Source organism: Anolis sagrei, chromosome 2, assembly GCF_037176765.1.
Source record: "Anolis sagrei isolate rAnoSag1 chromosome 2, rAnoSag1.mat, whole genome shotgun sequence".
NCBI classification, from domain to species: domain Eukaryota; kingdom Metazoa; phylum Chordata; class Lepidosauria; order Squamata; family Dactyloidae; genus Anolis; species Anolis sagrei.
The window spans coordinates 43775332-43799741 of record NC_090022.1 but is presented as its reverse complement, the minus strand read 5'-3'; the positions used below and the strand labels follow the sequence as shown (position 1 = coordinate 43799741).

Here is a 24410-nt window from a genome sequence, read left to right as displayed (position 1 = left end):
AGTGTAGGGTTAAATTCCAACACCCATACTATCTGCAAAAACATACGGGAGTGTTTTGTATCTCATTTCGGCAGAATGCAGCTACAAAGCTCCTGTAAGGTGAAAACCAGGCTCCTTCATGGGGTTTGTCCAATCATGACTATGAAGATACACTGAGGTAGTCATTTTAAATTTATATGTGGATGCTCATGGACATTTTGGGTGTTGTTGACATGCACACTTAGGGTCCCATTCCCTATTTTATCCCTACACAAATTCATGGGAAAATAGAGTTCTGGTTGTTTTACTTGAAACATCTTCTCTATCAAAAAAAAGTTATGATGCAATTATACTGCTACCAAAACAGTTTTTAAGCAGTTCTCCCTCATAAGTAGGTCTTAATGAAGTTAACATAGCATGTGATGGAGAAGATATGGAACTCTGCATAAATTCACATTCCATCAAATTAAGACAAATCAAATTTTGAGATCTGATATTTGAATTGCCAAGTATGCATACAGCTGGGAATTATTTTCCTTCAGATTCCAATCGTTATATGATATATTTATTCCTCTTCTCCAGAATGCAAGATTTAATGTGTCTTAATCTTTCTTATCTGTGTTGGAAGAATTTAGTTAAATCTGAATTTTAAGGAAGTGGATCATTCTCTACTGTATAAGCCCCTGGCTGACAAGTGAGCTGCGATGCAGTGGTCCAACACTTTACACTTCTTCCGAGCCTTGAATTCACCTGGGATTGCTTTTAATCATGCCCTTTACTATTTGCACTTTCTGCTAATTCGTTTGACAGCTTAAAGTCAATGCTTGAGGTGATGTGCTTGAGATGATATATTCCAGTGAGTGACAGAAAAATGAGCCTTTTGTAAATCTAGACTTATTTCTAAAGAATTTTATATATCCACTTATTCAAGGTGTGAATTACTAGCTCAATAGGTCAAGAGGTTTAATCAGATTTCTATATGCCAAGATGAGGATGGAAATGAATAGTTCATTCTTTTTTCATTCCTTTGCAAAGAAAATGGTATCCGGTGGAGAGTGGAGCTTAGAACAGAGCAGGTATATTTCTAGAGACCTGTGGAGTTGAGTAGAAGGCCAGATTTTTTTTCTTTAACAGCTTGCTGTTACACTGATATGAAATAGTTCCTAGGGAGAAGCACTGTACCAAAGTGATACATCATATACTTTGCAATATCCAGAAAATCTGAACATTTGTGTCTTGTAAAACAATTTCAAATTTGGAGGAGAGATGTATTTTCAACAGCTGGGTTATTTTTAACCAGATTCCACATATTCTATGTTTACCATTCAGATAACTTACTATTTACACAAAACAGAAGAGCTTGTAGCTACCCCTTTCCCCCCTATAATTTACTTGGGAATGACACTACATCACCCCATTACTTCATTTCCATTGTGAAATGTTATAGTATTTCTACCAGTGCTTGAAGATCAGGCAAATCTTTGTGAAAGAGTTAATTGGCCTCACCCAATATCATTTTCCCAGTTCTCCAAAGCTTGTTTAAAGAACTCATGAGTAACTCCCTTGGGATTTAGGTGCACTCTCCTATTTTGCTAACTACTGTTGTTTCAGCAGTAGAAATACACCACTGCTCATTGCCCAGTGTTAGGCAAATATCCATGAAAACATGAAAAACAAAATGTGGTTGATCAGTCATAAAAATATGGGATGAAAAATGTAAGAAGATCACACAGCCCTCTCCATTTGTTGTAGTTAGGGGACACCAGTCCCTCACAACATTGAAAAACTGCAAATAAAAAAATGCTATTTATTAAACTGAGGGAACACTTCACTTGGAATCACTAGATCCTCCTGCATGGCTTTCTGATCAACTTCTGGCAGAATTTTGTCACAGAATCACACCAGAGGAGCTAGAGAATCTTGGGGAGGACATTTTAATCAAATCCAAAAAGTAAAACCCTCAAATGGGGAGAGACCACTGAACTGATGAAATTTCTCTTTGCTATTGATCATATTTTAGCTATAGATCCGGGAGTAGTAGTTCAAAAATGAATTAAAATATATTTGTAAACTATAGACTTTTGGTATGTTCTAGAGAAACAAGTCTATTTTTATATGAGGCTGCTGACAAGATGATTTTCTGCATAGTTTTCTGGCTGTAATGTGAACAATTGGAAATGATAGTTATATTAGAGGAAAAATTCATCTTCAATTACATTAATGTAGAGATTCTGTGTGTACATCTGTGATGATCCTTACCTCGTAGGCCGAAGTAGGAGCCTAAGATGTCAGTAAACCGGCCTCCATTTTGAGAGGGTAAACCAGGGAGGCAGACATCTTGGGAGTGTTAGAATAGAAGAAGGGAGGAACTGGAGCTCTCTCTGGATTGGTTAAGGCAGAAATGGGAGGAGTTCAGCCCAGAGAGGGAAAAACTGTCAGCTTGTCACAAAGGGAGTTTGATTTTGACTTTGAAGAGAGAGGGAGGTGGATTTTTGGTGAGCAAAGATTTTTACTGTGAGAGGGCATTTGGGGCAGGTGATTCTACATTTATTTGGCCAGGAGGGTCAAAGTAGACACCCGTGTGCTTGTGTTGGATTTAGGAAACAAGTGGACTGCTCTCTGGGAGTCAGGGTAGTTTAGTTGTCAGAGAACTCTGTTCAGAGTGAAGCTATTTTCTCTGGGGACAACCGAGATAGGTTTGTATGGGGAACTCACTGCTACTGGGTCAGGGTAGAGTGAGGGATCTTGCTCACGTTTAAGTTAAGAAAACTATTTAAGAAACCATTTAAGATAGTGTGCCTCTGTAACCATCCAAGCTTGTGTGCCTCGTTGAAGAAGTTAGTTGTTTGTTCAAATATATTAATAAACTTATTCTCTAGTTCACCGTTTAAGCAGCCTCAGCAGTAATTCATTCTATAAGAATATTTCCAGTGGTTTTTAACATTTTTACAACTCAGTCATTTCAGGAAGCGAAAGGGAGAGCTGGTGGGTAGGAAGGGATTTACCTCAGGGACAACATCTTTAGTATTCCTAAATTTCTTTGGGTGGTGGCAGCAACTCTATCAGTCTATACACGTTATCTCAACAGTCATCTAAACACTCCGTGCCAAGAAACATATCCCATCAGATCGGTAGTTGTGGGATTTGTATTATTTTGAGATCTCAGTTTAGGATCCTTTAAAGTGGTGCCAGCAGGTGGGATATATATTAGAGACTATAATTTTCCGGGATCCGGGATATGATGATTTCTTTATAACATCCTTCTCAACTAATATTATTGATACAAAAAGAGAAAATTGTAAAGAAATATTTTTATTAAATTTGAAAATGCAATAAATATTGTTTCATTAGAGATCAAAGTGAGAAAAATGAATCAAGTAATGTTTTACATCACACACAACTGCAAACCCTTTTCATACTCTTCATGTTTTGTTGTTATTAAAAACTGGGTTTCCACAATAGAGCAATGAAATGCAAACTTGTTTTTTTTGTAATCACATGGCTACATCTTTGCTCCATTATCTTTAATCTAGATTGACCATGAACCTACAGATATTTTTTGTTATTTTATTCCGTTACAGCACATTTCTATACATTTCTTCTCAAAAAAGAATGCCAGTTGAATTCAACAATGTTAACTCCCAAAAAAACTGGGTATAGGATTGCAGCCTGTATCATATTTACATTTTAAAGAGCAGCTGACCTTTCTCAATAAGTACCGGTACCAATTTCAAGTATGACAGATGTATCTGACTTATCAAAGGTACCTGGATAACCCAACAACTACCTTTGCTTTGTTTTCAAAAGTCTAACCATGGTCTGTTGGATCCATACAACAAAAATACAGAGGAATCAACAATATAAATCAGACTTATAATGTTTGTTATCATTGTGTAAACTGCAAAGCAGCAAGCCTGTGTTCCTTTGGAGCTTAAACCTGTAAAAAAAAAAGGGGGGGGGGAGACTTTGTAAATTCACATTTTAAAAGCATTAATGACAAAAACAAGTTTTAATTTGATTGTTGTATATTGTATTCTAATTTCCATGGATTGAATTTCATTTGGGTAGCTATTCTCTTTAGGAGACTGGAAAATCTTTATCAAGTAGGATCACACTATCAGTTGACTATGACTGTGTTAAGGAGTTTAGCACTCTGCATTAAACTATTTTATTTATTATACCATTTGTGGAAACTTACAGCTGTGCAGTAGGGCTGGGCAACCATGGAAAAAATTGTTTCTAAACTCGATTAGTTTTTAGGGGGGTTTTGCATTGCGTTATTTAAAAGAATTCCAAAATTTTTCTTTAAAAAAGTTCGATATTTACGAAATTTCAGAAATTACAAAACAATTTTGAAACAATAACGAATCGATTCGTTAATGGCGGACGCGATTGCGCAATACGCTAAAAAACCCTCCAAATGGGACAGGGGGAACTTCTGAAGCTTCCCTCTCCCTCTGTTGTTGACTGTTGGTGTGATAATTTATTTTTTATCACTGATAAAACAAACAACAACTATAAAACTTGCACCAGACATACGGAAATAATAATGAAATAATAACAAAATGATTTCGAAACAATTTCGAAACAATTACGAAACAATACGAAATAAATTTTAAAAAATTGTTTCAATTTTTAGTTGCTCCTGAATGGTTCAATATCAATCGTAAGCTACTTTAAATACGAATTATTAACGAATTACAAAATTAATGAACGAAACCGCCCAGCCCTACTGTGCAGTTGTATTTATGTTGCACTTGAGAAACTCAATCCATACAAACCAGTAAAAATATAGCACTTGAATTCCAGTTTATAGAAAAGCATCAACCTAACATAATCCATATAACATAATCCATATCCCTTCAAATTTTTTTGCACAAATATGGGTTTTGTACAAAATGTATATTTTTGTACAAAACCTATACTTTTACCAAAAAAAACCCCACACATATTTCTGCTAAGAATACTTTTCTGTGCAGATACTGGAAAAAACCTGTACATAAATGTTTATTTTATATCACATTGGTCAACAATGTACATCCCCTATCAGGGGTGACCTTTTATATTTCCTCCCACTCATCTTATGAGACAAAATGTCTAGCCCTGATATTTTGTGCATTTCTTTTTTTTACTTTTTGAAATACAAGCTATCCCTTAGACTTCACTGCTTTATGATATAAAGCATATATACCATATGTTGCAGTGGCACAATGGGCTAAACCCTTGTACTGGCAGGACTGAAGACCAACAAATCAGAGGTTCAAATCCTGGGTGAGTGTGGATGAGCTCCCTCTGTAAGCTCCAGCTCCCCATGCAGGGACATGAGAGAAGCCGTCCACAAGGATGATAAAACGTTTGGACATCCCCTGGGCAACATCCTTGCAGATGGCCGATTCTCTCACACCAGAAGTGACTTGCAGTTTCTCAAGCTTCTCCTGACACAAAAAGAAACTGCTTTAAACTGATGGTTTGTGTTCTGAATATGCTTTTTTAAGTCACATTTTATTTTGTATCATAACTTTAGTGAGCCGCTTTGGGGCCTTTAAAAAACCACTCTTGCACAGCAATAGACAAACCAGTTAATTTTCCTTTCCATCTCCCTTTCCTTTTTGGCATGTATTTTCAGCTAGATTTAAAGCCGACGTGCAGGGGATTTTATCTGTGTTAACCCATGCATAGTTTTCAGTATATTTTAAGCACTTTTACTATTTTAAAATAGTAAATAATGAGGATTATTATGCTGAAGACTTTGATTTCAGTACAAACCAGTAATGAATTTCCACACAGCTGGTACAGCTGCAAGTTTCACTTACATCAGCAAGTTGTAGATATTTCCAGGTCCCTAAAACGTCTACTGCATGATTTTCATGTTAATTACTTTTTCCTTTCTAATCCAGGCACAGAAAAGACTGCTCCAAGGTTTAATGGTAACAATATTATCAAGTTTGTTTGAAAGGTCTTTCTAGTTTCAGCTCCTTTTGGCACCCAAAGAACAGCAACAATATTATGGGCAAGAAGGGGGGTAACTCACTTGACATGGTTGGAATCCTAATTTCCTCGCTGCTACTACCTTCCCCTCCATCACTCATGGTTCTTATTTCAATGAGATAATCTTCTTCTAATGGCACCAACAGTTCAGCAGATGTATTGTTTGTCTCCAGTATATGTGTGGTGCTTTGTCTATTTTGTCTGTACAAAATCTAAATATAACAAACAGAGAAGAGGATAACTAGTTGCAGTATTGTTGCTTGCTTGCTTTTGATTCTCCTCATGATCAGTTGTATTCTCAGGTCTCATGAAGCAGTTCTGCAACATATTTCCAAGCACCCTGTGAATCCATTCAGGAAAAACATGATCTGTTCTGCTGCTTACATGCCTTCTCTATGGAGATTCACCCTGGGAAATCTGAGTAGGTTTAAGGATAAATTCATGATGCTTTCCTAACATTTCCACAGGGGCACATGCATCCTTCTTATTTCAGTCATTAATCCATCTATGATACAGTAATAAAGCAGTATTTGGTACTTAGTTTTTAGAACATTGTATTAAAATCATGTAGTTAAGCTGGTTGTGTGGCTCGACAATAAAGCTAGAGAACATGGCCAGTTCCATATCCAGTGATCTTTGATTGCTGCAATATAATGAAATTGATTTACATCATAGGCATCAACCTTTACAGGTTGCCATGCTATAGAAATATAATGGGAAATTTGTCCCACAGAATTCCAAATTCAGCACTGTAGGCAAGTGAGGTGATAGGAAAAGCTAGAAGTTTTATTTTATGCCACGAGTGTTGGTAAATTCTTATCATAAATGAACTAAAATGTATTCCTCATGGATCCCAAATCTTATGGTAAATTAGATATGTCAGAAAATTATCTATTTAAATGCACCAGTTCCATATTGGACTACAAAGCTGCCCCTCACTTTCGGCATGTAAATTTGTGTGTATTTGCATGCATATTTCACAATGTATGTAATTTTGAATACATCTTTACTTACATGTACAGTATGTGGAAATTTTCCCATTGCCAGTTTGGGGTGACATAATATTTTTCATAGGAAACCCTAAATCCAATGAATTCTGTATTATCTGTAATCTTTGCCCACAAAAATATCATAGGAAGGAATCAACCTGCATTCTTTACAGGTTAGCATTCTATGTACACCATTGCATTTCCCCATTTGTTTATCATTTCATTATATGGATGAAGTTTAACTCATGTGAAGTTCCATCTTTAGGATGGGGAAATAAAAATGTCTAGTTGTATTTTCACTTTAATGAGAACTGGCTCTTTATTCAGGCATTAAGGATAAGGGTAACCCGAAGAAGTGAAGAAAAGAATTAGGTACTTTCTTTATGCGGGGAATGATAGTCTAAAAGGAGAAAATCTGCTATCAGTGGTCTCTCATCACCTTATCATTTTGTGTTATTGTAACCCCTGTCAATTGTTTATTTGACCCAATGACAAACACTAAAGAAGGCCACCCAATTCAAATCCCTAGGGTCACTGACCTCTATAGATGATGACACAATACCAGACATATGGTCATGAATAAATGCAGCCTGCTTGAAATGGCTGTAAACTACTAGCATTCTGTGTGACTCAAAAATACCTGAACATCTCCAAGCTAAGATCTGAACTAAAGTAAAGTAAAGTAAAGTTTATTACGGTCAATAACCAGATCACAACATGGGGATCCAGTCCCATACATTCACATCAAATGTAAGGGGTTATACACTTCAAACTTCAACAAATTTTAAAATCAAAGCTAAAAACCAATACAAGTAGTTATTAAACCTAACTCAACCCACTAGATCATCCAAATGCAGTCTAAAGAGAGGTAGTGGGGGTGGCACCGGGGGGGGGGGGGGATATCCAACCCTATAAATATCAGTCTATATCTGATTTCACATCTATATTCCAGAGGAGAAGCTTAGGTCTTTTAACCCTCAATGATCATCTGCCAAATTTTAATCGCAGCCGTGCAGAACTTAGTGACATTGTACATCACAGCCGAGTTTGTGTCTGAGAGCAGCAGATCTACATAGAATTGTCCAGAGCATCCTGGATATTTAATTGTCCATGGTAAGATGAGACGAGATTGAATGTCTCTATAAAACAGGCACTGCAGAAGCACGTGCTCCATTGTTTCTATGTGACCTGAGTCACTGGGACATAGCCTCTCGGAGTATGGGGTCTTCTGGTAATGACCTTCCATTACGGAAGAAGGAAGTTGTATGCCCAGTAGCCCTCTATGGGGCAGAGTGCTGGCCATCAACAAGAAACATAAACAAACCCTTAACACAATGGAAATGAAAATGCTGAGATGGACACTTGGTTTGACACTTCTTGACCATGTGCCAAATAATGACATCCGTTAAAGACTAGGAATAAAAGTGATCACCAAGAAAGTGCAGGAAGCAAGATTACAGTGGTATGGCCATGTCATGAGAAGAGAACTAACATCAGTGGCACAAACAGCATTGTATTTGGAGATTGCAAAATGACGGCCACATGGATGGCCAAAGAAAAGATGGATGGACACCATCAATGAAGACAAGTGTGCTGCCAATCTGAGACCTAAGGATGCCCAAAACAAAGCCTTGTGGAAATGAAAGTCAGAATGCTAACCCCTCCATTTGGAAAATAGCTTAGAAAGAAATTGATGAGGAAGCCCTAAACATACTCTGTTCTTAGTAGCTGAGTTCAGAAAAGAGGAAGAGATACAGAGGAGTTGTAGCTATCAGGAATACAGGATATCACTTAAATAAAGATAGTAAGCTGATGTAAGAGGAAGGGGACAACAGGATAACTTAACCACCTAATAGTGGAATTCATATTCTGCACTTTGACGTATTGTATATCTTTTATTAGGAACATCAAGCTTTACGTTCAGGGTATAATCCTGTTTCTTACTTATTGTATGTATATTCTGGTATGTAGCTTCCTTTGCTCTCTGTTTCTTGTGAGTTGTGGGAGGAGCTGTAGACCACACGATCTACTCTGAGTCTCCATTTTTAGACATCAGATTCTAGTAGAGTCTGACTTTGAGATAGCCCAGACCAACATTTGCCTATTGTTGATTGTAAGAAAGATGCCCTGTGCCACCTGCACACATATACTATCTTAAACATATCTGAAACTTGACTGATAAGTTGTGTACCTGTGTATGCTGAACATATGAAGTTATGAGTAAAACAAATATCTTATTTTTACCAAAGTCTACTTCTTTTTTTGTTTCTTGAGTGCAGGATATAAAAAAGTTGTTTTATGGGAGAGTATTTTTTGGGGGCACTGCAAAACATTTCTGAAGAACTGCTATTTTTTATGCACTGGCATATTCTTTTTTTCCTAACAGATCAGAGACAACAAGTTATCAGTCTAACAACTGAACCCAATTTGTCTTGTATAACTGCATCTGGTTGTGTACCACTTGAGAAGATTCTACTCAAATGGGTTTTTGGCTCTTCTCTGAAAGGTTATGCTTTCAAAAAGGTTATGATCTCCAAATTGTTATAAATGCCATTTTCTAAAACATATACAGAACATTTCTACAATAAAGGCTTAGATAGACTGGCACCTTATTGAGACTGTGCCTATTTGTTAAATTTAATCTAATTTGTTGTAATATTGCTTATATATATATATATATATAGAGAGAGAGAGAGAGAGAGAGAGAGAGAGAGAGAGAGACTTAATTTTGACTGTTCATCCAATATTCATTTACGATAACCCCAACTGAAGTCAGAAGAGATATATTTATGTGTGGGCAAAAGAGTTACTCATTTTGATTTCCAGGTATTGCTCATTTTTATTAAATAATTACTTCTGAATCAGTTTATATACGGTACTCTAATGTCAATACAAAAGTTGAGGTAAACCAAGAGTGACCACTGGCAGAAGCTAAAGGTTAGTGGATTGCAATGGTCTGAAGGAGAAACTGGAGGGCTACACCAACACCTGAATGCTCTAGAAAATCTTATTTTCCCCAACATGCCTCCCAAATGCCTTTTAGAGGATGCAGGAAGGATTTTTATAATGTTTTTGGCCACTCAAAGCTATTTTAAGTCCAGGAGAGGCCTTTTACCAAAATAAGTATATGCAAATTTGTTTTCTGTTTCTTAAAAACTCTCTCCTGGACTTACAATGATCAAAAGTAGTAGAAAAAACAGTCTCTATTTATGACTACAGAGGATTTGCAGGCTACAAAAATGGCCCATCATAAAGTCTATATAGAGCACATGTGTATGGCTTTATGTAACCCACTCTTACAGCTACGAAGCCTATTGAACATATGATTGGATACTAATTCTTATTTTTTTAAGAATAAAAATTTGAAAACTTTTCATAAAGCCAAATAACGCATGAGTTTTGCCATCAGCTGGGCTGACCCTCTGACTTACTTTGTAGCCAAGCACCTCAGATTCATTTTCCATTGTTTTTACATGCTCCCAGTTTAAGCATATCTTCGAATTTGTCAGTTTCCAGGCAATGTTTGCTGGCCGTTGACTTGGTGCTTTAAAAAAACAAACACATTAAACAGAATATTACATTTTAGATTGTAATTGCATAAATGGTTGTCATGGTAGTGAAACATATCTGAATCAAATGAGATCACTGTTTAAAGGCTCTTTATTGCGATTGCTTTTCCTATGAATTTTGTTCAACAACTGTGCAGAAAATCAATTGACCTGAAAGCTGGATGAAAGAACATAAAATTCATTGTTAAACATCGCATATACATAGAAAACACAATCTAGAGAGCTAAAAGATTCATCATACAGATACTAGGGGTGTAGCTCATGAAAGATGATGCACTCCTTTTTATACCTTATGGTCTTCTATTCTGAATAAGCTAGGGACCATGACTTATTTTGACCAGTTTGGGTTGGGGGGGGGGGGGCGCTAGGGAAAACTGTCATTTTTGCTTCTGCTCAATGTTTTCCCTATCTGCTGTGGACTGAGCAACTTTTAGACATGCGCATCCCCATTATATCATCTCTGTACTACACTTGCAGAACACTCTTCACAAGATAGAAGAACACAAATCCATAAATGCTGGCACAGGTCATGAAGGCAACTCAAAATTACCCAACAGAATATTCATTTGTTTTTATTATTTTCAGTTGACAAAATGAGGACTAAAGATTTTAGTCAAAATCCACTTCTTCCCCATCATTTCTGGTCCATTACATTAAATCCATTTTTAACCTAACTCTACAGCTCATGGGACAGCACACCAAAATAGTGAATCAGACTGAGTATCATGAATTATGTGGCATATGATTATATAATATACACAACATGAGTTTATAATAGGGTAGACAGTAATGTGCAATTGTCATAGACCTAGGGAGAGCTCTCTCACTAGCTATTAGACATTCCTTCCCGACGTCATAGCTGATCTCTTAGGTCTATCGGAAGAAGAAATAATAGGGGAACTATTTTTAAACCTTCATGTTCAGACTGAATTCATATTCTAATGCTGTGTACTTTGTGTGGCTGTGGGTTTGTTAGCCATGGTGATGTGGTGGATTCTGGGAAAAGGGGTTAGTGGACACCAGGAAACCTCCTTCAGACTGGATATATATAAAGTGGAGAAATCTTCTAAATATTTTTAAACCAAGCTCCTGCAGTCCCTGTTCAAGTTTGAGATTGGCAAAATCTGCCGGCATCTCTAATGTAAACTGTCTTTTACTTTCCTCCAAACTCTGATTGCATTGATTTAGTTCCCTCTTTCACATGCATGCTGCTTCTTTGTGATTCTGATCCAAGAGACATTACTCTAGACACAGACTTGATTGCCATGGCCACCTGTAGAAATCTGTCATTTAAAACATAAGCCTACATCAGAAGAAAGCCATATTGCCTCTTTTTTATTTAATAAATGTAAGTATTAGCAATTTGCTTGGAAAATTCTACACATATTAAACTTGCATTTATGCAAAGAGCACATAAAAGAATTTGGAAAATGCCACAATTAAGCAATTAAGCAAAAGATCAAATGCCATTTTAAAAAAAATCCCTTTTGTCCATATAAAGACTGACCACACGTTCACAGCTGGAACCAAAAATGAAAACAGTATAATCAGGTTTCGTTTTTGCTCTCTCTGACATTACATGGCATATAATTCTACACACAAAGCAATAGAATTAACAGGATACCTATATCAGAATTCTAATTTTCAAAGAGGACCACATTAGGATGGGTGGGAGGGATGGATGGGGAGCTGAGAAGAAATTCATCATGGAAAAGAGGACAAAAGGAGAAAAAACTAGCATTGAATTTGCATATGTAAGTTGCATATCTAGATGCAAATGAGGAAAAAACATTTCAAATTCATATCCTCTTTATTTGCTGCCTAAGTGTTGTTGATCAATGTCAATACTCTCTACTTCCTTTCTATGTTTTGAAGTCACCAGCTCCTGTGCGATCTTGGAAGTTGTGATTTGCAACTTCTTGTTAGTACTTGGAAAGGACTAATCAGAATTTTATTTACTCAAAGATCATGGTAAACTCCCTTCAAGTAAATAAACATAAGTTCATTTGTGAGTGCTTTGCTTGTGATGTAGGCTGGGATGATAGATGAGATGTGTCTATTTTTACTTTCATTCTTCCACATTTTCTTTTTAAAAAATGTTGAAATGTTTATAACTTCCTTTCTTTCTTTTTTTTTAAAAAAGTCTACATTGTTTTTAATCTCCATTAGCTGAGTACTAAAATTAAAACCCGTTCTAGATCTCTGCACTCTTTTCTTTGCATAAGACTATCATCCATGTAAAGTAACACACATAGTACCCTATCATGGCATGATAGATATCAATGTCAAAACTGGTTTAATATATTAGATACATGCATGATGAGATTCTGCAGAAAAAAAGTAATTTCTAGAATTTTATGTTGACAGAAGAGCATCTTTAGGTTTCAGAGTACCTATGTTTATTTGAATTTATCTTCCACAGGTTAGAAGTTATGAAAGGGGAATAGATAGAAGTCATGTTCACAAGGAGAGAGATCGAAACTCATTTTTTTTCCCCTATACCATATTGAGTATAAAAAAATCAAATTTAAGAGTAGGCATTCTGAGATCAAAATTTCCTTCATGGCATTTAGTTCCTCGCCTTGCCTTGTAGAATCTTATAGACACAGAAAAAAGTAGCAGGTAACAGATTTGACATAAATTTGTGTTGGGATAGTTGATATATAAGGACTTGATGCACAGTCTATTGTCCTTACATCATCTATGATGTGCATTATGTAGAAGAGTGTTTATAAGGACTATGCATGCATTAAAAATAAATAACCACAAAACACCCTTTACCTGTGCATTAGTGGCCACCTCTCCATACGTAACCTAAAAAGGAGAAAGAGTTAAACGAAAAAGGGCAAGGTGATGTTCTGATTAGTTAAAAATATATTCCTTGGGGAGCTCTATTTCCATAATCCCAGAGGATTTTAATTGGACAAACTGAATAGTAGATCCATCATATTCATGGAAAATAAGAGAAGAACATTAAAATGTTCTAGCTTCTATGAAATTCCAATTATTTGTAATGAAAGACAGGAACAGAAGATGGGAATGTCTACCTAATAAAGTCTTCCAGATGGAAGGTCTTACGTATCGTATTGGAATTCTTAGGCCCCATCAACACTGACCATTTAATAAAACTGCATTAAATGGTCAGTGTAGATGGGACCTTTATTATCTCAGTTTAGACTCCTTGCTAATTTATATATCACAATTGGAATGTTATGTGATTCTTATTGAATATATTCTGCCCCTAGGCTATTTTGATGCTACAGATTTTACTATATTTTTGCCTGGTGCTTCAGTAGGAAACAAGTGAAAATAAATATATCCTCATTAAAACACATACTAAAACCCCAGAATACAGCTGCACAAAAGCCTATTGAAAAGAACAAGTATAAGCACACCTAACATTTTGATGGATTGTGAATTTTCTGTAGTAATACTATAACGAAGCAGCAACCTTCAGTTGAAAAGAAGAATGTATCCAAAGAGGCTGAGCAAACAAAAGGAGGGTTATATACCCCCTTCTCTTTTTTTCTGGCTGAAATTTCTAACATTGCCAACAACTTGTTTAAGGATTAGTAGAAATTCCAGCTGTAAATGTGATCAAGCCTTCAAAATGGCAAAAGGTGTATGTTCCAAAGTTGCTTATTTTTTCCAATTATATTAAATAGCTACCTCTAAATCCAGTTTAATTTCAAATCCTTCTCACAATGTGAATACCATGGGCTGGAGATAGATAAAAGTTCATTTCTTCTGAGTCCTGGTTCTCCTCTAACCTAAAGCATAGGTTACACCTTGCACAATACTTCTATTCATTGTCCACCATTTTCAAAACTAATTCATGCTACAGGAACATGTTTTCTGAATGGAAATTTAGCAATGTGACATAGCTTTCAATTTATGCTGTCTTGTGGTGTGATATGCCCTGTGTTTTCTGAAATTACTGGATAGAAAATACATATTAATACAAGGAACATAAGAGGCACAGTGATCTAGGATTTCACATACAAATCTGTCCTAATCCTACCTGAGGTAGCCAAGGACTGAAATTGATCTTTTATAAACAAAACCTATGTCCTTCCCCCCCAAAAAAACCCAACCATTTTTTTTATTTAAATTCTGCAATCCACGTCTACCATGGCCATTTAAACATATAATTCTTCAAGGCTCTCTTCTATATCACAGTACACTGTGGGATGCTTTATGACTGTCTTTTGTCCCTTATGATTTGACAACTGGATCATGACCAATGTGTCTGTTGTAGTTCTGGGAAGCCTTCTTAATAAGAACTTTACTCCTTTCTTAACTTGTTCCATGGCCAGGAGAGACTCCAGGCAGTCAAAAGTGAGAGCTTTTATTCCAACCAAAAGTGCACCTAACATGTTTTTGGTTGATTTCTCAGAATAGTACTGTGATGACACAAAAAATGCTGTGGATTGAGTCCTTAGCAGTCACAGAAAAGCACCCAGTTTACTCAGATTTACATTGGTGATTTCTTCCTACAGATACACTGTCACTGTGAACTTGCTGATGAAGCTGGGTGCTCCATGTTTGTCTCTGTTGATTGTGGGAGCTTTTATTTAATGATATTGATCAAATATATCTACTATTGACAAGGCAGCACATAAACATTACATGCAAACAAGTATGTGATTCAGGTATTGCTTTTTAGGTACTGTCTATTCTACATACTCACGTGATTTTTTTGTCGTAACATTAACTGGGACACTGGATGGACCAGTCCCAGCTGTGTTGAAAGCCCTCACTGAGGCAAAATACAGAGTATTGGGCTTGAGGTTGGTGATGTTTCTTACTGTGATGTTACCACTGACTTTGACTTTACTGGTCGTAGAATCCCTTGAATCATCCGTCCAGTATAAAACCTAATATTTGAGAACAAAGACAATGCATTGTTTTTCTCCAGATAAAAACTTGATAGTGAAGAAGACAATCTGACAAATAATGCTTTAAGGAGGACAGCAGATTGAAGTCATTAGGATATAAATGTGGACATAAATATGTATAGCATTTCCTGCATCCTGAATACCAATAGGAGTGTGCAAAATTATCATTAGTCATTTGACTAGAGCTGTGCAAAATTATCATTAGTCCTCATAAATCAGATTAAATTTGTACTTATGACTCAATATCCAACACGCGATATCACGCCATTAAACATGCCATTATGAGAGGGAAGCAATAGGGAGAAAGCAGAGTTCACAGGGAAAGAGACTGAGAAAGCATAGAATTCTGGGAAATGCCATTCATATGATTAAAAAGGAAAAATGCTGTGAAGTGACTCAATTCCCTTCGTGATATCTCAGAGAAAAAACCCTAGGAGATTTCCTGTAGGTAGGTGTGCAATTGATGTAACAGCTGGAGCCTGCCACATATTCAAAGTATGGAGGGAGGGTTCCAGAGGAGTAGGAATCTGGGGGAAAAAAACCAGTAAAACAATTTTTTGAAACATATGAAACCAAGAAATCACCTTGGCTAGAAGGGAAATGTTGGTTTGGAGAACTACCTTACCCTATGGAAACAAAGGTAAGGGTGGTCTGTACAGGGAGCACAAAGCTCACTGGATGAGTGCACTGATGTGATGGCGACAAGGAATGCCGTTTTCTAGGAAAGCTGGGAAAGCCCTGCCAATGACATGGGCTTAAAAGTGGGTTTCAATAGTTCGTACAAGATGAATTCTATACTGGGGTTAGAGGATGTACCAGCAGGTAAATGGTCTTAAGCCCTTCAAGAAGAGTTGAATTAGGGGGTCCCCAAAATAGGATAAATGCCATACTCTCCACCTGTACCAAAAGATAGCAGTGACGAACATTTCAAAGAGGAAAAGGAGGGCCCTTATTCTGATTGTGAGAGCAAAAAATCAAGGACTAAGGGTATAGGTGCTGTGAGAGAATCAACACTGGCGTTCTGTAAGAAGGAATAGAATGTCTCCAGTTGTAGGTGTAAGATCACTTCGTGTAGTCCTTGTGAGTGGCAATGATGATAAACGCTACGAATGGCAAGAGGCCCTGAGTGGTTGAAATCTCTCTGACATGAGATGGAGGGTCAGGATGTCAGGGTGATGGACCCACTCAGCCTGGCAAGACAGAAAGTCCTGTCTGCACTGGAAGTGGTGGACCTTACTGCTAGAAGTCTGTAACAGCGGAGCAAAACAAGTTGCCAAGATCATCACGGGGTGATAAAAATGCAGTCTATGTCCCTCGGGACTTGTTACAGTTCATGCTATTAGCGGTGTTGGAAGAAAAACATAGAGGAGCTGTGAACAATTTTCCCACTGAGGTGGCCATGTGATTGGCCAAGTCATTTTCTAGGCCTGCAAGAATCAGCACCTCCTGCTTGAAAGCTCTGCCACTGGCAGATGGTTGAAGTACGGGGCTACTTTATTCCAGAGAAAAGTCTGCTGTGCCCCCATATATGTGCCATAGTGGGCTAGCCTTGCAAAAATAACTTGCTGAGGAAAAGACCTTATGCCTCATAGTCTCCAACTTATTACTTTCTCTGTCAGATGAAGTCACCTGATTCCTCTGTGAGGAGACAGAGAGACATCCACTACTATGGAATTAGCTTGGGATGTTTCCCTAATCATCCCACTCGTGAGAGGTGTATGCAGTAGAGGTTGTCTATCTGCTTTGATGCTATTGAAACTCAAGCTGAAGGCAGACACAGGCCTTTAACCAACTATAACAAGAAGAGCAACAGTGGCAGTTGGGTTGAACCCAGTTCCTGCTGCTGGACAGAAGAAAAAAGGGGGTTGTTCACCAGAGGCAGTGGTTGCGCAGTCAGCAAATTCAAGGCATGAGCACCAAGAAGTTATGCAAGTTCTCTGAAGAGAGAGAAAAATCTGAATCCTTCACAGAGTCTCCTGTATGTGGCCCTAGTTTTGGTGCCTCTGATAGTTCAAATCCATTCTCGATGCCACTGTCCTCTAGAGGTGTCAGGGAGCAAGATGACATTCCACCCTTGCTGACACGATAGTATGGCATAGCATATATCAAGGAAACCAATGATCTCATGAGGGAGATTAGGCAGCATTATGATAGCTGGTGCTCCTTGGGCAGGAATAAGCAGAGTCCTGAGAACAAGGCCCAAATGGTGAGAACCAAGCAAGCCCTCATACTGGGAAAGCCTTGAGTGGTGCCCAATACCAACAGAAGGTGGGGGGGGGGGTAAAAACTTCCCTTTGAGGCTGATCAGATGGAATACACACTGTGGATCCCATTCCATAAAAGGCCTCCCTGCAAGGGGAGTCTTGAGGTGATGATGATGATGATGATGATGATGATGATAATAATAATAATAATAATAATAAATACTTTATTTATACCTAGCTCCATCTCCCCCAGGGGGACTTGGAGTGCCTTACATGAGGCCACGCCCATCAGTTCAGTAAACACAATATAACGCAAAAGCATAACAAAAATAAAAAATAAAAAACATAGACTGCAAAAACCAATATAATAAACAACAGAACAATATAAAAACAACATTAAGCACACAAGATTTCACTGGGCAGGGCCAAATTCAAGGATAAAAATTTAAAACACTGGGAGATTAGGCAGTGTAAATTTTCGGGAAGGGGGATCCGGGATGAGGAAGGATTTAATTGCATGAACCATAAAATAAAGTTCTTCTGGGGTCATTTTATGCGAAATTTGGTCAGGGAGTGTCTTACATTCAATCACTGAAGGCACATTAGAATAACCAGTTTTTCAGGTTCCTCCTGAAGATTGCCAGCATGGGGGCTTGCCTAATATCTCTGGGGAATGAATTCCAGAGCTGGGGGGCCACCACAGAGAAGGCCCTCTCTCTCTTTCCCACCAGTCGCACTTGTGATGCAGGCGGGAGTGAGAGAAGAGCATCTCCGGAAGATCGAAGAGATTGTGTGGGCTCATAGATGGAAATGCGGTTGCATGGGTAGGCGGGTCCCAAACCGTTCAGGGCTTTGTAGGTCAAAACCTGTACCTTGAATTGGGCCAGGAAAATAAACGGCAGCCAGTGGAGCTCCTTAAACAGGAGGGTTGACCACTCTCTGTAATTTGAACCAGTTAATAATCTGGCTGCCGCCCACTGGACCAATTGAAATTTCCAGGCGAAAAGCTTGAAGAATGGTTTCTGATGGACACCTGCGATGGTGAAGGAGAATGATGCCAGCCATGACCCAGGTTAGGAGAACAGGGCTCATCCCGGTACTTCTTCACCGAAGCATCTTGGATGGGGGAATGCCAATGGCGCCTCTCTACCAAAGGCAGCAGAACCCCTAGCTTGCATAATAATGCTCTCACCTCCCCATAGTAGAGGCTTGGGCATGCAAGGTGCTTGAAAAGGCTTGGGCATACCTTTCAAGGGAGACAATGCCTGAAAGTAAAGTATATCAGTGTCCATGCCGATGCACAAGGGCACATCAGGTGCAAATCTGGCTTATTGCCGCAGCGATGTCAGCTGGATCTGGAATGCTGGAAGAGATGCTAGCACCACTGACTCTCCTCACACTTTTGTGGTGGCTCTGACACAGTAAGTTTCTTTGAGCAGTAAGGGAAGGCTGTAAGCCCCTGCTCATATAGGAACATTTTAAGCTGTGTTTCTTAATTCTTCCATGCTTGGGGTGTGTGTGTGTGAAAATTTGGCAACATCTTCACCATATGATTATTCCCCAAGCAGAGCAGACACATTGAGTGACCACCAATGTCTGAAAACCTTCTTCCACATGCCACACATTCCTTTAAAAAGTGAGACACGGTGATAGAAAGCAGGTGAGTAAGAGAAGTACAGGGAAGAAGTAAGTCCCAAACTTTGTGTACTCATAGTTATAGTCAGTGTAAGTCAAGCACAGTAAAAAAAACAAAAAACCACCAAGTAGGAGTAACTGAAGAGAAGTCAAACAACTAAAGGTCAATTAAAAAAGAAAAGTGCAGTAGGCAGGAGAATCAAACACTTAATAAGATTACTTATCTAAGAGAAATTCTTTGCTGCTACTAACATTGTAGATGCAAAGGAACTGAGGCTCTAACCCCACCTGACAACTATATTCTCCAGAGTAGGGTGGGTAGGGCTGCCATCAAAAGTTTCTTAAAGCTATAGAGAATTCTGAGCTGTCTTGCTCTTGTACACAAGACTATATGTGTGATTTCATAGAGACCACAAAGAAGAAATGTGTCCTACCATTGAAGCAAGTTTCACCCCAATAGCTATAAATAAGAGGAAGAAAGGAGCCACTGAAGTTTCCCCACTTGTGCAATTACTATAACAAAAAAGTAACAAAATTTGTACTAATGATACTTTAGAAATACTTTAGAAATGATGAGCTTTGAAACATTTTTTTTCATTGATCACACAGCCCTAGCAACTACATTTCTAAATTTGAAATCTTTTCCCTTTGTAGCTATCTAAAGGAGACATTGGGGTAAGTTAATACTTAATAAGTGTCCATGTATAATTTAAACATGAAAGAAAAAAAAAGAATGGGAGACATTTAATTATTACATTTATTATTCACTTAGCGACAATTCAATAGTTGTAAACTCAGGTCTTCCTTTGAGCACTAATAAAATTTACTTTAGGAAGAACATGAACTAATTCTCCAAATATGGACCCTTACTAGTCATGCAGAAGACTAAGTGGTGGTGGGGCATATTCCATGTATTGCTGAGTTAGCCAAACTTGGTTAAAAATATCATAGAATGTGAATTATACTACCTCATAGCCAAGAACCCTTCCAGTGTGTCTGTTCCATGCAACAGGGCTCCAAGAAACTTCCATTTCAGATGCTGAGATGCTTTGTACAGATGCACCAGTTGGTGCTATCTGTGGCTCTAGGAGAAGGAGAAATGGATTGAAGTTCTTGTAGAAAATTATTTCAGAAAATCTTGAGTCTAACTTTTATATCAAGAAATAGGTGATAGGAGCATATAGATCATGATAAGATTTTATATTCCTATCCAAATACTTCCTGGGGCACCAAAAAAAAAATGCAGATGACATTGCTTATTACCTACTGAAACATTATACTATCATGTTGTCTTTGTGCCCAAATGGTTCAGCAAGAGTGTTTTTGGATGAGATTCCAATACTCTATCCTACAGCAATTGTTAACATAAGATGCCACAATAGTATCATAAATGTTAAGCAATCGAGAGCTGTGCTTACCATCTTCTCCAGAGTAGACAATATATATTGGGCTCAGAGTACCAACTCCTTCATGATTGAAGACTCCCACTTTTACTTCAAAAGGGAATAAGGGTGTGATGCTGTCATTTCTGTAGATATATTTGGATGCTTCGACTGAGGAAGCCACAGCTTTGGTCCAGCTTGTTGAGCCAAGGGGCCGGAACATAATAATATATCCAAAACCTTCCCCATTTTGTAGTTCCTCAGGAATTGGCTGCAAGAGGCATAGTAACCAATCAATAACTACTTGCTAGCATTGTACACACTGTTGTAATTGAATTTTCACTCTATCAGTATATTTTAGTTGTATTGATTTGGTTGACTGTGCTTCCAAGGAGATAATAATGTTCGCCACATTAATCAATTTAATATTGAAAATAACAATAAAAATAAAGTTACCAAGACAATCTACTTAAAACCAAAAGGCCTAATCAGCGGCATTAAGGGAATGCACAATATTTTCAAAATTAGAAGCTTTTCATTATCAGCTCAGTCTGAGGTTGATTTCCCTTTTGCATAGCATCGTAACACAAACCAAACACTTTAATATGTTGAACTGCTAAATTCTGAGGAATTGAACTGGAAGGGAACCAGTTGTTGCTAACTAATTTTATTGCTTCATCTACAAGCCAGACTACATGAAATGCAGAAGATCCATTAATGAATTGCCTGACATTTCCGTTTTACGTAATGCTTACATAGGGTGTAATATGTCTAAATTTGTTAGGAATAACATGCCCTTCAAGCTAAACACACACATGACTGCTGAAGATCTGAGAAAAAAAATTGAATCTCATGAAATATGAAATACGATCTCAACAGGAAAGTCTAAATGGATGAGTAACATGCCGCCTCAACTGGAACAAGCTGAACATATACAAGAAGATGTGGTTTGATTTGAACCAGAACACAACTATACTGTTGGTGTTTTAAATGCTAAGTCCTGAGAAACATCTGGTTTTAGCAGAATCATTGGTAGTGTGTAAATGTGATAACATGTCTGATAGCCTAAGTGGGAATAGCCCCTGAATATAATACAGGATTTTTTTAAATGTCAGCAGCAACTTAAGAAACTGCAAGGAGCCCCTGGTGGTGTAATGGGTTAAACCCTTGTGCTGGCAGGACTGAAGACCAGCAGGTCGGAGGTTTGAATCTGGGGAGAGTATGGATGAGCTCCCTCTGTTATCTCCAGCTCCCCATGCAGGGACATGAGAGAAGCCTCCCACAAGGATGTTAAAACTTCAAAACATCTGAGCATCCCCTGGGCAACGTCCTTACAGATGGCCAATTCTCCCACACCATAATCAACTTGCACTATAATATAGGATAGCTAGACAAAGTGTCCAATGGACATCAGTCAAGTCAGTACAAACACAGAGGCATTGGGGGGGAAGGTGCCATAAATATGTGTTTGTGTGTTATTCCCTGTACACTGTCCATTCCCATAAGGAAGAGATATAAACAGTGGGGTTCCCAAAGGATCTGCATTTGGGTCAATGTTTTTAAACATATTCATAAATTATTTCATACCCTCCAACATTTCAGAGATGAAAACCAGAGCATATTTGACAAAGTAATATCACAGTGTGATCATTATGGCAAAAGTTATTACTGAGCATTAGGAGAGGCTTGCAGTCCCTTTCTTGATTCTACACCATCCTACCTGCTGAATAAGTTGGATAAAAGCTACTTTTGCAATGTGAACTCAATTTTCAGCAACTGAAGCAAGCTGAGGATGAAGGGAAAATAGGGCAATAGGCACAGAGGGGACAAGTTCGTGTATTTTTGCATAAAATGTGGGCTTTCTATGAGGTGGGTTCATGGATTTTGGAGAACCGGTGAGAAAATTCAGTGGTCACGTGTGACCCATACTTTGCACTGTGTTCAACCATACTTTAAGCCTGGACACCTATCTGTAACCCAGCTACCATTATGGCTCTTTGGCTTGATACAAGGCATTTTCTCTTTTGCAATATCAACAAACCAAAAGCCAGGAGAAATGGGGAAAGAATGAGATCAAGGTGGCATTGGGTGCCATTGAGAAAAAACATAGAGTGCTGTGCCAGTGCCAGTGTTGCAACCCATGAGCCTTATTTTCGTAAAGCCTTATACTTTGTGAGAGTGAGTAGTAAGCTTTACATAAACCTCCACAGCAGCAAGGGAGTGTGAGGAAACTAACCAGGTATCATCTATCTTGTAGGTATGATCATATGAGATGCAAGCATTCAGTGGAGTGGTGGCAACTACTGCATCTAATAGGAGCATATTAGCACCTGTCCAGACCCTGAAAAATCATTTAACTTTTGCCTATGAGTTGTCATTTCGACTGGTTGACTGGATTTCTTGTAGTATCCTCATAGATTTGAGGTTGCCTACTGTGGAAAGAGGATACTGGACTAGATAGATCTTTACTCTTCTCCAGCACAGCACTTTTACATTCTCATTTCAGCTCAAAATTTCTTACAACGATGTCATTTTAAATTGGAATTAGATGAATGTGACAAAAGGGGGAGATTGAAGGTTTGCTTTTAGCTTCTTCTGTTTACACTCTTGGAAGATGGATGACAGAAAAAAGGCAAACATGTAACATTTCTTTTATGTTACTGTGGAAATCATACACACACACAGACTTGTGTTCGTTGAGGCAGATATCAGAAAAATATAGAAGGTAATGGTGTGTATGTGTGTGTTATTGTATATATTATTTGCTGCATCATTTAATTTGTTTTCAATGTTCTTATAATCTCAGATTTAATCTGGATAGCTCTTCAATTTATCACAGTGAAACAGAGTTATGGTGTTCTGTTTTTCCTCAGATGGTTCTGCAAAGTAAAAGCTTCATGTCAAACTCAAATTAATCTGCAGCATAGGAGGGACCTGGATGAGCTCAGGGTCACATTTTTGTATTAGAAGAAAGCAGAGGGAGGGAGGGGAAAGAAGAGTGTATTGTGGGAAATGCATTTTCAAAGCACTATTTAAAGTAAAACACCCTGCTGCCCTATTTCCTATTTCTCTAAATGAAAAGGTTTTAAAAGTGAATAATCTTTTTTTTAAAAAAATAATTGTTATATTGTTGTGAAACCCTGATACTTCTTTTTGCCTAAAGTGTTATCCGTCTTCTGGCTAATGATTCAAAAATAAATCCCTTTGTTTCTTTCACTCGGGTGATGCACTGAGAGCAACTGTCACCTGTCAAGTCCATAGGAATAAAGGACTTTCACATTTTACATGTTCCTTGTCACATGCTGTCAGAAGAACATTTTCTCCCAGAAACATGGGTGCAATGCAGCTGTTTGTTAAAAGAACACAGCTAAAGTGATGTGTTGGACTTGTGCCATAGCTATATCTGTACTGTAGCTGTATAAAATGTGTATTGTATAAAAATAAACACTGAGAGTGAGTCCAACTTAAGTCAACACTGTGAATAGAAAAGGGGAAACAAGAGTTTATCACTACATTTGTGCTGATTGACATATTTTTGCAAAGAATAAGAGGGTTAAAAGGTCAAATATATTTAATCTACAGTGCCACTTGCTTGGCGCTGTTTAACAGCATACAGAAAAACACCTACTACTTGTGTGTAAGTCATTCATTGTTTAAGATGCCCCCCCCCCCCATAGTTATCTAATGCTTCAAGCTATCTTTCTTTTTTCCTTGTCACCTGCTCATCACATAAGTAGCCTGCCCATATCCTTTTGGTGTATCTGTG

The 24410-nt window shown here is 37.9% G+C and overlaps 1 protein-coding gene across 4 annotated transcripts in view; it reads right to left on the bottom strand.

Annotated features, from left to right (window-relative positions):
- Nucleotides 1-3275: 3275 nt before the first annotated feature.
- CNTN6 (contactin 6) overlaps nucleotides 3276-24410 on the bottom strand; it is a 304683-nt gene continuing 283548 nt past the window's right edge. For 3 of the 4 annotated variants that reach the window (XM_060766325.2, XM_060766324.2, XM_060766327.2), the window contains 6 exons: nucleotides 20681-20915; nucleotides 20231-20346; nucleotides 15216-15402; nucleotides 10388-10500; nucleotides 6011-6179; nucleotides 3276-3916 (listed from right to left, as the gene is read on the bottom strand). In XM_060766325.2, coding sequence (XP_060622308.2) covers nucleotides 3780-3916; nucleotides 6011-6179; nucleotides 10388-10500; nucleotides 15216-15402; nucleotides 20231-20346; nucleotides 20681-20915 — 957 coding nt within the window. In that variant the 3' untranslated portion in view covers nucleotides 3276-3779. Of the gene's footprint in view, nucleotides 3917-6010; nucleotides 6180-10387; nucleotides 10501-13306; nucleotides 13340-15215; nucleotides 15403-20230; nucleotides 20347-20680; nucleotides 20916-24410 lie in introns of those variants that run through there. The other variant, XM_060766326.2, reaches the window with a different exon arrangement.